This window comes from Tursiops truncatus, chromosome 3, assembly GCF_011762595.2.
Source record: "Tursiops truncatus isolate mTurTru1 chromosome 3, mTurTru1.mat.Y, whole genome shotgun sequence".
NCBI lineage: Eukaryota > Metazoa > Chordata > Mammalia > Artiodactyla > Delphinidae > Tursiops > Tursiops truncatus.
In genome coordinates this window covers 158,062,137-158,077,772 of record NC_047036.1, presented here as the reverse complement: position 1 = coordinate 158,077,772, position 15,636 = coordinate 158,062,137, and the positions used below count along the sequence as shown (strand labels likewise).

At 47.6% G+C, this 15,636-nt stretch overlaps 1 protein-coding gene across 1 annotated transcript; it reads left to right on the top strand.

Moving 5' to 3' along the window:
* The first annotated feature begins 7,867 nt into the window (after positions 1-7,867).
* Positions 7,868-13,827, top strand: CIB3 (calcium and integrin binding family member 3). Its single transcript, XM_004328944.4, has 6 exons — positions 7,868-8,046; positions 8,264-8,298; positions 10,230-10,341; positions 11,339-11,486; positions 12,299-12,494; positions 13,704-13,827. The coding sequence occupies exons 1-6, from the start codon at positions 7,996-7,998 to the stop codon at positions 13,723-13,725; spliced, it is 564 nt and encodes a 187-aa protein (XP_004328992.1). The 5' UTR covers positions 7,868-7,995; the 3' UTR covers positions 13,726-13,827.
* Positions 13,828-15,636: the final 1,809 nt, after the last annotated feature.

Sequence of the window (15,636 nt, the reverse complement as noted above, 5' to 3'; positions counted from 1 at the left end):
CTTCAGCTTTTCACTTACCAAAATGTCTTGAAGCTCTTTACGAGACAGCAGGTACATTTCCACCCCACCTTCCTCAAAGCTGGATGTCCTGTGGCTGAGTGAAGCCCTCCCCAACCAATGACCACCTAGGTGTCCACAAATCTTATCTGACTTTTGCAAGTGGCCTGAATCTGTAGTAGTGGAATTGCTGAGTCCAAGAGTATGTGCATTTATGCATTTAAATTTGGACTGCTGTCGCCCAAATTGTGCCAGGGACATTTTTTGGAGGGCATTATGGGGGTGGAGGAGAAAAAAGAAGAGAGAAGCAAGCGCCCCCAAATCTAGAGGGGGTCGACAAAGGAGGGCACGATGCCTGCCTTTTCCCATTCTACCTGCAGGGGGCAGCAAACCACTGCCCAATTCTCCAGCCATAGGCTCAACCTTTGGCGAACCGGAATTGATGAGATCGCCAAGAAAGGAGTGGATGTAAATATATATATAACAGATTCACTTTGTTGTACTCCTGAAACTAACATAACATTGTAAATCAACTGTACCCCAATATAAATTTTAAAAAAAGAAAAAGAAAGAAGGGGCTTCCCTGTGCCAGTGAATGGGGGCGACCAAGTGGCGCCAGCTTACTTGTGGGGCTGTCCACGACAGAATCAACTCCGCAGGGAGGGACAGGAAAGATTCAGGTGTGGACATCTGTCTTCCCCAAGCCAACCCAGCAGCCTTGGAGCTCCTTTTTGGCACTTCCAAGGCTGTGTGCCCTGGAGCAAGTGGTCTGACCTCTCTGAGCTTCTCTTTCCTCTTTTATAAAATGGGAGTGATGATGATGATAACAATAACAGCTAATACTTTATATGGACTCATATGGAGATCATCTAATTTACTCTCACAGCCACCCTATTATGTAAACCATCCTGATTTTATAGGTCGGGAAGCTGAGGCACAGGCATAATCCAACGCACACTGAGTAGTGTTTGATCCTTGCTTTTGTCAACCACTATGAGGCCATCCGCTCAAATTAGATGCATCACTGTTTTATAAACCTTAAGAAAGTGTTTTTCAACCATTTTTCCCCCCTTATTCCCCCCTAAAGAGACCATTTTAATTTAATTTAATTAGAGAAGTTAAATGCTGATGAATAAGATTTTGCCAGGGAGGGTTAAGCTTTGGAGGGCCACAAACCACTGAAATATCTAAGATTTTTTTTGTCACCTCCTCCCCGCAAACCAATTTTCACCCCCTTGGGGGCAGTATTACCCCCACTGATAATTTGTGTTCTAAGAGGGAAAATGTGACAAGTGAACTATGACACAATGCTTTTGATCCCTTAAAATGTTTATTTTATATCCTTTTGAAGACTCTTGAGATTTTCATTATATGCTACTGCTGTGTATACATACAGAGAAAACCAGTGAATCAGTTAAGGCTTCCTAAATGTCTTCATATTCAGAGTATACTCTTCAAAATCACTTTCCAACTCTAGGTTGTCAATGCCTGTGCTTTATCACATCTCCCTCTGAGCCATCAAGGACTCCTGTAAGAAGCATTTCTGTAAGACAATCCACAGTGTTTCCAAAGAATAGGGTATGGAAAGGGAAAAAACATAGGGTATGGTGGGAAAACATGGGACATATCGCCTTCCAAGTGATCAAAGCCAATGTTGTTGGTGACATGGTATAGCTCCTGGTATGATGTGATGATGAAACTGAGCAGGACCCTGCAGGGCCTTCCTGGAGACACACCCCATGTCCTCCACCTCTTGTTTGTAGACAAGCTTTAGCCTCCTACGCCTTCCCCAAGTTCCAAAGAGCAAACTTAATCAGAGAAGTGAGAAGGTGCAGAAACAAAAGAAAACAATCAAGTGAGACAAAATAATAATAGTTTAGCCATTAAACAAAGTAAGGGACCTTTGGTTCCTCCTCAAGGTCTATAGATAATATTCTGAGTCATATCCTTGAGTTGTTTTGCAGATACTAAAACCCCTACCAGATGGAAGACGTTAACTGCATGCTGACCACCAGCATGTAGACCCCAGACCGGTTGGAACCAGAAGGTTGATGATTGAGATTCCCCAAACACTGCCCTGCTACCTCACCACCAACCAATCAAAAGGACATACACGAGCTGATCCCGCACCCTATGACCCTCTGCCTCACCTTGCCTTTAAAAACACTTCCCTGAAAGCCATCCGGGAGTTCAGGTCTTTTGAGCATGAGCTGCCCATTCTTCTCGTTTGGCCCTGCATTGGGCACCTTGCAAAAAACACTGAACTTTCCTTCAGCAAGACCTGGTGTCAGTAGATTGGATTTGCTGCATGCAGGCAAGCAGACCCAAGTTTGGTTCAATTACAGTGAAGAAGGGCAAATGAGGTGTTTCCTGTTTTGTGCTATTATGAATAAAATAGCCATTATAGGTTTTTGTGTGAATATAAGTTTTCATTTCTCTGGGGGTTGCCCATGAGTGCAAGTGCCGGGTTGTATGGTAGTTGAATGTATTTTATTTTATTTTATTTATTTTATTTTATTGTGGTAAGAACACTTAACTTGAGATCTACCCTCTTAACAAAGTGTATACTACATTATTGTTGGCTAGAGATACAATGTTGTCCAGCAGAACTCTGGAGCTTATTCATCTTGCATGATTGAAATATTATGCCTATTGATTAGTACGTCTCATTTCCTCCCTCAAGTCCCTGCCAACCTTTTCTACTCTCTGCTTCCAAGAATTTATTTTAGATATCTCATATAAGTGGAATCATGCAGTGTTTGTCTTTCTGTGACCGGTTTATTTCACTTAGCAAACATCCTCAAAGTTCAACCATGTTGTCACATATTGCAGAATTTCCTTCTTTTTACAGGTTGAATAATATTGCACTGTTTATATATATACCACATCTTTATCCATTCATTCATCGATGGACTTTCAGGCTGTTTCCATATTGTGGGTACTGTGAACAGTGCTACAACGGACATAAGAATGCTAACATCTCTTCAAAGTCCTGATTTACATTCTTTTAGATTTATACCCAGAAGTGGGATTGCTGGATCATATGGTAGTTCTATTTTTAATTTTTGAGGAACATCCATACTGTTTTCCACAGAGGCTGCACCATTTTGCATTCCCACCCACAGTGTGCAAGGGTTCCAATTTCTCCACATCACTGCCAACACTTGTTTTTTGTGTGTTTTTGTTTTGTTTTGTTTTTGCAGATGTGAAGTGATATCTCATTGTGGTTTTGATTTGCATTTCCCTGGTGATTAGTGACATGCAGTATTGTTATTATGATTCTGAGTTCTACAGCCTATATTATTATTATTTTTTTTGGCTGTGTTGGGTCTTCTTTGCTGCACGTGGGCTTTCTCTAGTTGCGGAGAGCGAGGGCTACTTTTCTTGCAGTGCGCAGGTTTCTCATGGCAATGGCTTCTCTTGTTGCGGAGCACAGGCTCTAGGCACACAGTCTTCAGTAGTTACAGCACACGGGCTCAGTAGTTGTGGCTCACAGGCTCTAGAGCACAGGCTCAGCGGTTGTGGCGTATAAGCTTTGTTGCTCCGTGGCCTGTGGGATCTTCCCAGGCCAGGGATCGAACCTGTGTCCCCTGCATAGGCAGGCAGATTCTTAACCACTGTGCAACCAGGGAAGTCCTATAGCCTATATTATAAGGGGATTTAAAAAGACCTCCTTGTCCCCCATTGCCTCATGGTTGAAGTCCAGGATATACTATAAGGTATTGTTGCATATAGTTTAACATAATAAAGCTGAAATTGATCTATGCCAAGATAAAATTAATTTATTTATACCATGAAAACTGATTTCTTGGAAATGCAAAAAAGAAAAAAATTCCATCATTGGAGCTGGTGTATCAGAGAAGCAGCCTCTAATGGCAGACATGAGCAGCAGCTTAATTAACAGTTATTAATTAACTTAATCATAGTTAGTGCTTGCTGAGCCCCTACATACAGCACTGGCTGGCTTGCTCTCTCTCAACTGTGTGATGCTTGCTCCAGCCTCAGTGCCTTTGCACTTGCTGTTCCCACTGCCAAGGACTCTCTTCCCACACAGCTTACTTCCCACTCACTTCCTTCCAGTCACTACTCATATGTCACCCCAACAGAGGTGCCTTCCCTTCCTAATCTACATAGCTCAACCTCATTTCTATCTATCTCTGCCCTGTTTTATTTTTCTTCTTAGAACTTAGCCCTCCTGACTAATTATGTGTTTATTTGGTTGCTTGCTCACTGGAATGTGAGATCCATGAGATCAGGAACTCATTTTTTTCCACAAATGTATTACCAGGACCTAGGACAGCACCTGGCACACAGTACATGTTCAATCATTAATTGAACATTAATTAATTGGGGGGGGGGAGTTACATAACCAAATCACAAAGTGTTTGATGGGGTCAGGCATAGGAATTTGGACTTCAACCACGAGGCAATGGGGAACAAGGAGGTCTTTAAAAATTAGTTTTGTTATTGTCTTCATTTAAAAAATGTATTGACAAGCAATAAGATTCACCCTTTTTGTGTACAGTACTATGAGTTTTCACAAATGAATACAGCCATGTCACCAACACTACAATCAAGATATAGAACAGTTCCATCACCCCCCAAATTCCCTTGTTCCTCCTCCCACCTCCCAGCCCCTGGCAACTATTAATATATTTTCTGTTCCTATAGTCTTGTCTTTTTGAGAATGTCACATAAGTGGATGAAATCATCTAGTAGATGTCTTCTTGACTCACTTGAAAGAAGTGAGGCTTCTTTCACTAAGCGTAATGCATTTGAGATCCATTCACATTGTGCATATCAATAGTTCATTCTTTTTTATGGCCAAGTAGTATTCTATCATATGGACAAACCACAGTTTGTTTATCCATTCCCCAGGCGAAGGACATTTGTGTTGTTTCCCGTTTTTGAAGGTTATGAATAAGGCTGCTATAAAAATTTATGTACAAAAAAATTTTTAAGCTGAAATACAATTCACATACCATAAAAGTCACCCTTTAAAGTGCACAATTCAGTCACATTGAGTACGTTCACAATGTTGTGTAACCTTCACCACTATTCAATTCCAGAACATTTTCATCACCTCAGAAAGAAACCCCATACCCATTAGAAGTCACTCCCCATTCCCCCTCCCTCAGCCTCTGGCAACCGTGTATCTATCTTCTGTCTCTGTGGATTTGCCTGTTCTGGGCATTTCATATAAATGGGATCATACAACATGTGACGTTTTGTGTCTGGCTTCTTTCACTCAGCATAATGGTTTTGAGGTTCATCCACGTCATAGCATGAATCAGTGCATCATTCCTTGGTATGACTGGATAATATTCCATTGTATGGATAGACTGCAATTTCTTTATCCATTCACCCATTGATGGCCATTTGGGTTGTTTCTACCTTTCTTTCATGTACAAGTTTTTACGTGGGCATATATTTTCAATTCTCTTCACCTGGGAATAAAAATTGCTGGGTCATATGGTAGCTATAAGTTTAACTTTTTTTTTTTTTTTTTTTTTTTGCGGTACGCAGGCCTCTCACTGCTATGGCCTCTCCCGTTGCGGAGTACAGGCTCCGGACGCGCAGGCTCAGAGGCCATGGCTCACGGGCCCAGCCGCTCCACGGCATGTGGGATCTTCCCGGACCGGGGCACGAACCGTGTCCCCTGCATCGGCAGGCGGACTCTCAACCACTGCGCCACCAGGGAAGCCCTATAAGTTTAACTTTTTAAAGAACTGCCAGACTGTTTCCCAAATCAGCTGCACCATTTTACATTCCCACCAGCAGAGTATGATGTTTCCAATATCTCCACATCCTGGCTAACACCTGTTATTGTCTGTCTTTTTTAGTATAGCCATCCTAGTGGGTGTGAAGTGGTATCTCACTGTGGTTTTGATTTCCATTTACCTAATTACTAGTGATGTCAAGCATCTTTTCACGTGCTTACTGGCCATTTGTATATCTTTTTTGGAGAGATGTCTATTCAAATCCTTTACCCATTTTGTTTTGTTTTAATAGACTTTGGTTTTAGAGAAGTTTTAGGTTCACAGCAAAATTGAGAAGAAGGTATTCAGAGTTTTCCCTTACATCTCCTGCCCCACTCATGCACAGCCTCCCCAGATACCAACATCCTCCACCAGAGTGGCGCATTTGTCACAGGTGATGAACCTACATTGACCCATCATCAGCCAGAGTCCATAGTTTAATTAGAACTTACTCTTCATGTTGTACATTCTGTGGGTTTGGACGAATGTATAACGATGCATAGCCATCATTATAGTATCATACAGAGTAGTTTCACTGCCCTAACAATCCTCTGTGTTTCACCTGTTCCTCCCTCCCTCCCCCCAACACTTGCCCATTTTTTTCTTGGGTTATTTGTCTTTTTGTTGTAAACTTCTAATAGTTCTGTATATAGCTTGGAGACTAGTCCCTTACCAGTTACATGATTTGCAAATATTGTCTCTATTTCGTGGGCACGTACAGGTTTTTGTGTGCACATAGGTTTTCATTTCCCCTGGACAAATACCCAGGAGTGGGATTGCTGAGTCATGTGTAAGTGTATGTTTAACTTTATAAAAAACTGCCAACCCATTTTCCATAGTGGCTGTACCATTTTGCATCACACCCTCAATGTATAAGAGTTCCAGTTGCTCCATGTCTTTGTCAACACTTGGTATTGTCAGTTTTTTTCCCCAAAAAAAATCATCTTCAGGGTTTTTTTTTTTTTTTTTTTTTTTTTTTTTTGCGGTATGCGGGCCTCTCACTGTTGTGGCCTCTCCCGTTGCGGAGCACAGGCTCCAGACGCGCAGGCTCAGTGGCCATGGCTCACGGGCCCAGCCGCTCCGCGGCATGTGGGATCTTCCCAGACTGGGACACGAACCCGTGTCCCCTGCATTGGCAGGCGGACTCTCAACCACTGCGCCACCAGGGAAGCCCTCAGGGGGGGTTTTAAAGCTTGATCATAGTCATATTTTACAGGATGGCTTCACACGCTGGAGCAAAGTATGGATGCTGAGGCAGGGGCCAGAGGAGACTTGTGGGAGGAACTGCAATGGTCCAGGCCAGGGAGAGTGGGAATGAGGGAAGGGGAAGACTCAAGAGTGATTCAGGGGGCCTGGGGTATGGGGCTGGAAACTGGCTGCGCAGGAGAGGAAAGTGGGAGGAGGCCAGATCCAGAGTGAGAAGGGCAGGGAGTGCCAGGCTGGGAACTTTCAACTCCCAGATTTTCTGCCCAAGAGGATTCTGAGTCTTAATAAGGTTGGGAGCTGCTACATTGTATTTACCCCTTGAGGATGTATGGTGCACATTAACATATTAAAGGCTCTGACAAGTCCTGCAATAAAGAACTCTGGCGTTATTTAACCCAAACTTAGACATTGGATTGCTCTTCTCAAGCCACAGCATCAGCCTCATCCTCATCCCCAATGCATACCTCATCTAGCTTGTTTACCATTATGTGCCTAGAGCTTGCGTGTATCCAGTGGTCAAATATTTTTGGGGGTGTTGTATTAATGATCTCATTAGATCTTCAGAACAACTCTATGAGGTAGGTACTAATATAATTTCCATCTTACAAACGAGGCTCAGAGAGGCCAGATGACTTGCCTAAGGCCACACAGCTAGTGGGTAAAGAGATGGAATTTGACCTGGGGTGTGCTGGCAGCCTCTCCACCACCCTGCCCATCTCTCCAAGGTGCCCCATACCCTCGGTCTCACCTGGTGGTGGCAGGTGTGCTCTCCCCACTGAGGGCTACCCTGTGACCTCCCAAAGCCCTTCTCCTTGCTCTGGTGGCTGTGGACATACTCAGGCTGTTGCCCAGAGAGCTCGGCTGTAACTTGAGCCTCACCCAGGCCGGGGGTGATGTGGAGGGTGGGCAGGTGACAACCAGGGCAGGGAGATTTGCCCAGACACTGGTACACAGCAGCCTGCCGACCGGTGTGGCCCCGAGGAGTTTGGGGGCTTTGGGAGCTTGTCCCAGGGTCCTGGCAGTGGTCTTCACCATGGGCAACAAGCAAACAGTCTTTACTCATGAGCAGCTGGAAGCATATCAGGTAGGCGTGATGGGCCGGACCCTCGGTGGGTTTAGCAGCCTTGGTTTACTGGCCCAAGAAATGGGGACAGCATCTCTTCATCCTGGGTGTGCAGTCAGCAAGCGTTCTGGGGAGGCTCTGTGTGTGGCTTCAGGCAGCGATGGACGTGGGCTTGTGGGAGAGGAAGGAGGCCCCCCACCAGGCAGGGTCTGGGTCAAGCCAACATCTCTCTCCGCAGGACTGCACCTTCTTCACGAGGAAGGAAATCATGAGGTCAGTCTAGGGAGGAGGGAGGAAGAGGTGGAAACTTGCTATACGTTGCTTGATTTGCAATTTGACCACGTTCAATGCTTCATAAGGGTTAAAGCACTAATGGGGGGATTGCGTGCATGGTCGGTGGATGGATGCAGAGATGGGAAGGCTGAGAAGTCACATCTGGTCCTGTTGTCATGTCTCTAGGCTGACAAGCTTGGGCTTTCTCCCAAAGGTGGCGGGGAGCCATAGAGAGTGTGTGAGCATGGCAGATGAAGATCAGCATGTTAGAAAGATCCCCCTGAGGCCAGTGTGAAGAGGCTGGGAGGCCAGGGGCAGAGTCTAGAGCCAGTTCTGGGCTGTGGGGTTGACATCAATGTTAGAGAGTGAGAAGGTGGCCCCAGGCTGCTGCAGGTCCCTGGTGTGAGCGAGCCAGGCATAGATGGGTATTCTACATCATCACTCATCCCATGGAGCTGTCATCCAGAGGCCCCGACCCATGAACTTGGAGCTGTGAAACTGAAGCTGGCTGGGGTTTAGCTGCAGAGTGATAGGGGCCAAGGCCCCAACTGTGTGGGCACAGGACATCCATTATTGATGGACACACCTTTCACTAGTGAGCCCCATTGTCTGGGTGAGGACAGCTTGCAAGGTCATCCTGGCCATCACGATTGGATTACTGATGGGGAAACTGAGGCTCAGACAAGGGAGGCTGACCCCAGGCCCCTGGGTAGATGGGTAGAGCCCCAAGGAGTTGGAGACTAACATTTTGTCTGCCTCAAGCTTCTCGCTTGTCAGACAGACCTACTGAGGGGAAAGGGGGATGAGGGGAAGAGGGACTTACTCAAGGCCATACAGAAACCCAAACCCAAGCCCAGGCTATTCTCTGAAGGAACCCAGGACTGAAGTTCCAGATATCTCCTCCTCGAGTTCCTAGCCATCGTGTGACCGAGGGGCTCCTGTCCCCCTCAGAGACAGTCCCTAGCAGCCTGGGGACCTCTGACTCATCAAGGATGGTCTCTACAAGGCTACTGCTCAGCATGCTTCAATGATGGTATGGTGTCACCAGGGGAGGGCATTAGGGTGGAGAGCTGGCTCTACCATCTAGGTAGTGTGTATGGCATTTGGTGTTTTGCAAAATGTCTTTCATTTACCCTTTTGAAAAACCTTAATATTAGACTTTTGTGTTTGCTCTGCCCCATTGAGAGAACCCTGCCCCCCATTATGAAGGGAGAGAAGGAAAGTGTGAGGATGTGGGCCGTTAGAGGCCTTGCCAACGATGTCATAATGTCCAGAGATACATAGATTGGCTCAGATTCTCTGAATGCTAAATGTGAATGCTATTTCTCTCCTAGCATGGAGCAATGCTGTTTAATTTTTTGTTCTTTCATCTGCTTACTTCTTATTGACTTTCTCTCGGAGGAGACCCAAAGGCAGTGACAGTGTCTGTTTTGTTCACCATCCGTCTCTGTGCCTGGCACATAGTAGGTACTCAGTAAATACTTGTTGAATGAATGAATGAAAATTTATCACAGTGCCTGGCACACTGTAGGCACTCAATAACTACTTGTTGAAAGAGGGAATGAATGAATGACCTTGCCTTAAACACTCTCCCTTTGTCGACCCCATCTGCTTGGTAAGCTCCTACTCATGCTTCAAAACCCAGCATCAATGCCCCCTCCTCCAGGAAGAATTTCCTCCTCCCTGGCTTGCTTCCTGCACTCTAGTTTTCCCTAGCTCTGGAGTCCTCTCTTTACCTTGGCATTGTCCCCAGGGCGATAAAGGCACCTGTGTCTGTCTTTGTGTGTGTGAGGCTTAGGCCCACGGCTAATGGCTCTTGGGGACTCAGCATCTTTCAGTGTAGAGTAAGCAGCTGCAAGAGTGAGAGAGTAGGGACAAAGCCACACACACCCATCTCCCAGACCTTCTCGTTGTTTCTGTCCCCACACCAGGCTCTTCTATCGCTACCAGGACCTTGCCCCCCAGCTTGTCCCTCTCGACTATACCAGCTACCCTGATGTGAAGGTTCCTTACGAGCTCATTGGCAGCATGCCTGAGCTGAAGGTATGCCTGGGCCATGGGGCAGGCAGGGAAAAAATAGTAGGGATGTCCCTTGCTGCATTCCTATGAGGTGAGTACTGTGATTATTTCCATTTTACATATGAAGAAACTGAAGTTCAGAGAGGTTAAGACACTTGTTCATAATCACACAGCTAGGACATGACATAGACAGGATTTAAACCCTGGGTTGTTGGGAAGATGAGATGAGATAATGCAGGTAAAGGGCTCAGTACAGGGCCTGTGACATGGCAAGTACTCAGGGAACATTAGTTTTTCTTTTCATAGTAGGAGCTATTAAATGTGGGTTCTTCTCAGCTGGTTGTTTGACACATAGTTTGTGACTCTGGAGGGGACTCTTGGGGTGAGGGACTGTGAATAGAGATTATTTTATCACAGGGGACAGAAACTTCATTCAAGAGGGACGGAATGGGTTGGATCACATGAGCAAAAAAATGCAGGGAAAGGCTTAGCATCACGTACAGCTGGAACCAGGGTCTCTGAGGATATGCTTGGGAATCTCCCTCCATCTTTCAGTTTCTCCCAGGAAGAGTCTTCAGTCTCAGGAAGCCTGTTCTCTTGAGGTAGTGAATGGAAACACCAGCTGCCTCAGATTTCCTCCCATAAGCTCTGCAACAAGCAGAAATAAGGTTCCTCCACCCCAACTTTTCAGCAACTCTCCCAGGGCAGCCTCTGATTGGCAAGTTTGAGTCATATGCTCATCCCAGAGGCAATCACGGTTGCCAGGTGAATGGAAATCCCTGATTGGCCTCACTCGGGTCATGTGACTGCCTCTGAAGCTGGAAATGGGGTTAACGACACCCAGACCACTGGGGTGGAGATTGGAGTTGCCTGAAGTCTTCTCCAGGGATCATGGGAGGAAGACAGTCTTGGTGAGGGGTACTTGGAGGTTCCCAGGAAGGTGAGTGTTGAGAGTGAAACCATGCGGAGCCCTCCCCCCAAGGTCCTGGTCAGGGATTGGTTCCCTGCTTCCTGTCTCTAGGACAACCCTTTCCGTCAGAGGATCGCCCAGGTCTTCTCCGAGGATGGGGATGGCCACATGACCTTGGACAACTTCTTGGACATGTTTTCTGTGATGAGTGAAATGGCTCCCCGCGACCTCAAAGCCTACTACGCTTTTAAAATTTATGGTGTGTGCGGGGACCCGGGGTGGGGAAACGGGAATGAGATCGGGTCGGGCCAGGGGCTGCCCTGCCATCACAAATGTCTCCCCAAGGGCTCCGAGGCCCTGCGTGGCCCTGTCCTTCACCTCACCCTGGTACCTCCCCACCCCATCCGTTTACTGACTCCATTCCAGCCACAATGGCCTGGCTGTTTCCCCAACACATCAAACTCTTTCTGCCTCTAGGCCTTTGCCTCTGTTGTGCCCTTTCCCCTGGCTTCTTCTTACCTTGAAATTTTGGTGAAAAGTAACCCATGCCCCCGAGTTACTCTCCATGCCACAGCCTATTTCTCTCCTTGCATGGAGCAATGCTGCTTAATTTCTTGTTCATTCATCTGTTCACTCCTTATTGACTTTCTCTCTGAGGAGACACGAGGGCAGTGACAGTGTCTTTTTGGTTCACCATCTGTCTCTGTGCCTGGCACATAGTAGGTACTCAGTAAATACTTGCTGAATGAATGAATGAATGAAAATTTATCACAGTGCCTGGCACACAGCAGGCACTCAATAAATACTTATTGAAAGAGGGAATGAATAACAATTATCACACACCTGACACGTAGTAGGTGCTCAATAAATACTTGAGTGAATGAATGACCTCCCAGCAGGTCCCTGCCCAATTCCAAAGCAAGATCCAGATAAAACCCTAGGGTCTTGGGTTCCCTCCAGTGGCTCAGTTTCCTCCTCTGTAAGACAGGGAAAAGATGTGCCCATGACTGGCCCAGCCTGCCTGCCCCTGTGTCCCCTCACCACCACAGCTCCACCTGTTCTGCTGCGCAGACTTTAACAACGATGACTACATCTGTGTGTGGGACCTGGAGCAGACGGTGACCAAGCTAACGCGGGGAGAGCTGAGCGCTGAGGAGGTGAGCCTGGTGTGTGAGAAGGTGCTGGATGAGGCCGACGGGGACCGCGACGGGCGACTGTCCCTGGAAGACTTCCAGAACATGATCCTGCGGGCGCCGGACTTCCTCAGGTGACATTCCTCTCCACCCTGCACAATCCGTTCCCATGTATGAGAGAGGCTCTTATGGAAAGGGTTCATAGACTCCCTTTGTGAAAATCCCTCTGTTCATTCATTTGCGACCTTGGGGAACTTTCCTGACCTCCCTAGCCTCAGTCCCTGTGTCTTTAAAATGGGGATAATTAGAGACCTTGTGAACACCTCCTCTGGGTGGACACAGCTCTTTGGGTGAGTGGAATATGGTTGGACTTCAGCCCTCAGTTGCTTGAACATTTTGTAGTGAACAGACTGTACCATAGCACTTGGCAGCCCTGGGGAGAATCAGTGCTTCCACTGTAGGGCGGATAGCATGGGTTAAATGAGTTAATACAGGGGTTGGCCCACCACCTGTTTTTTGTGAGCTAAGAATGGTTTTTACATTTTTAAATGGTTGGGGGAGAAAATAAAAGAATAATCATACTCCACGACACATGAAAGCTGTAGGAAATTCAAATTTCCGTGTCTATTGCTAGTTTTATTGGCGCGCAGCCTGCCTGTTTGTGTGCATAGCGTCTACGGCTGCTTTTGAGCTACATGGTGGTGCTGAGTCATTGTGCAAAGCTGGAAATATCAACTATTTGGCCCTTTGCCGAGAAAAGTTGAGTGACCTCTGAGCTAGTACACGCAAAGAATTTAGAGCAGTGCCTGGCATACAGTAGGTGCTCAGTAACTGCTTTATGGTTGCTGTTGTGGCTGTTATCATTGGTGGTATCCTTTCATGACCAGAGGGCCTCCTTCCTCTACCCTGGATAAGCAAGGATGGTCTCCCGCCACGGAGACACGAATAATGACACCAGGATGAATCCCTTGCTACTAATTGAGCACCTACTGTATGTCCCGCCCTGTACATTGGCCTCTTTTTAGCCCTTATTACAGCACAGTGAAGGAGGGACAGCTTATCCCCATTTTACAGGGGAGTAAACTGAGGCCCAGAGAGGGGTAGCCGCGCACTTAGAGTCTGGGGCAGAGCCAGGATGTACACTCTGATCCAAAGTGATGTGCTCTCAACCCCTGTGGGGGTCAGGAAGGCCACGGCCTGGGGTTTATTGAGGGGGTCTATCTCTCCCCCACCCACTGCGGCTCCTTGCATGCCTCGGGGACTCCTGGTGGGAGTGTTGGGGAGAAGGACGAAGGAAGGGTACCCTCTGCCTGCTGACAGACTCCCTTTCTCTTTGCACCCAGCACCTTCCACATCCGCATCTGAGGGTACTGCGGAGGAGCCGGGCCAGAGGAAGGCAGGGCGACCCCTCATCTCAATGTAGAATCTGGTCTCCCTGGGCTCCGGGAATAAACACACATCACTGAGTCACAGCTGCTCTGAAAACATGTTTCCCAACTTTAACCTGGCAGACAGGAGGGAGGCAGCCAAGGATCTAACCTCTGTCCTCACTGTGTGATCCTGGGTGTGGCTGCACCCTCTCTGGGCCACAATCTCCCCATTTGTACAAGGAAAGGGGTGACTTCTGGATGTCTCTCCACCGAGAGGGCTGGAAGTGCCTCACTGTGGGTCTCGGTGGGCGGAGGCGAGGTGTGGAGATCAGGCCCATGCTGTCCCAGCTCAGGGCCTCCCAAGGCCCAACCCTCGACTGCTCAAGTTGCCTTTTCTCCCCTCAATCCCCGAATTCCTCAAGGGGACTAAAGCTTCACCTCCTCACTGATTCATTAGAATCGCCAGAGGAGGCCTCTGGAGAGGGTGTGGTGGCAGGAATGTTATTCACTGAGGCTGGCACAGTGCTTTACAGTTCAGGAAACACCTGCCATTCTTTCATCACATTGGCTGCCTGTGACATCCCAGCAGGGTTGGCTGAGGAGAACTCACACTTCGTTCAGAGGCAACAGGGTGACTTGCCCAAGGCCACACCTGAAGTCATCTGCAGAGGTGGACTTGAACCCAGGCCCACTTCACTGCACATCCCAGACCTCTACATCTTGCAGATTTGGGAACCCCCATACCCAGTCCACCTATAGTCAGCCTGGGGGCCCATCCCATGTCCCCAGTCAATCCAAGGAGTGGTCATTCCTGCAAGAGAGACAAGCCCCCCAGGGACCCTCCCAGACACCTCCACTGTGTATCATTTCTAGGGTGTCCACTCTTGCCCTAACCCCCATTTATTAAGCACCTACTGTGCGCTAAAGCCCTAGGTTTTATTTGAATTCTGCTGGTTCATCCTGAGAAAGAGGGACTGCTCTTCTCCCCATTTTCCAGATGAGGAAACAGGCCCAGAGATGTCTAGTGACTCACCAAAGGTCACACAGCCCCACAACCCAAGATTCCCTCCAGAGCCCATCCCCACCCACAGCCCTAGGCTGCCTCTCCCTTTTTAAAGGAAAGGGCCTCTTATGCCTCTCCTAAAGCCGCCGTTGATGTCAGGAGTGCTTACTGTGTGCCAAGCCCTCCACAAGTTTCATCTCCATTTGCACAAGAACCCTGAGAGGAAGGCATGAACAGCCCTGTTACAGACAAGGCTGTACTCTATGAGGTGTGCCTAGGTTACGTGGGGAAAGGGCTCAAACTGACCTGGCTTCGAATCCTGGTGCTGACACCCCAGCCATGTGACCTTGGCCACACCTCTTCTCCTCTCTGAACCTGGATCTTCTTTATTTTTTTAATTTTAATTTAATATAATTGTTTTGGCTGTGTCGCGCAGCTCGTGGGATCTTAGTTCCCCGACAAGGGATCGAACCCAGGCCCTTGACAATGAGAGCATGGAGCCCTAACCACTGGACCGCCAGGGAAATTCCTGTCTCTTCTTTAAAATGTGCAGAATGGGGGCTTCCCTGGTGGCGCAGTGGTTGAGAGTCCGCCTGCCGATGCAGGGGACACGGGTTCGTGCCCCGGTCCGGGAAGATCCCATATGCCGCGGAGCGGCTGGGCCTGTGTGTCGTGGCCACTGAGCCTGCGCGTCCGGAGCCTGTGCTCCGCAACGGGAGAGGCCATAACAGTGAGAGGCCTGTGTACCACAAAAAAAAAAAAAAAAGTGCAGAATGAACCTACCTGATGGGCCTGCTCAGAGGCATAAAAGAAATAATGAACATGGAGGGTCTGGTGTGAGGCTAGGCACAGAGTAGGTGTCCTAGACGCCACTGCGGTAACATTATTATTATTACTAATTAT

Bases quoted from the DNA above. Each gene is read 5' to 3' on its own strand.
- CIB3 (XM_004328944.4), top strand. From the start codon at position 7,996: ATGGGCAACAAGCAAACAGTCTTTACTCATGAGCAGCTGGAAGCATAT. The intron at 10,342-11,338 runs GTATGCCTGGGC...TCCTGTCTCTAG, and splicing joins GCAGCATGCCTGAGCTGAAG to GACAACCCTTTCCGTCAGAG. The intron at 12,495-13,703 runs GTGACATTCCTC...CTTTGCACCCAG, and splicing joins CGGGCGCCGGACTTCCTCAG to CACCTTCCACATCCGCATCT.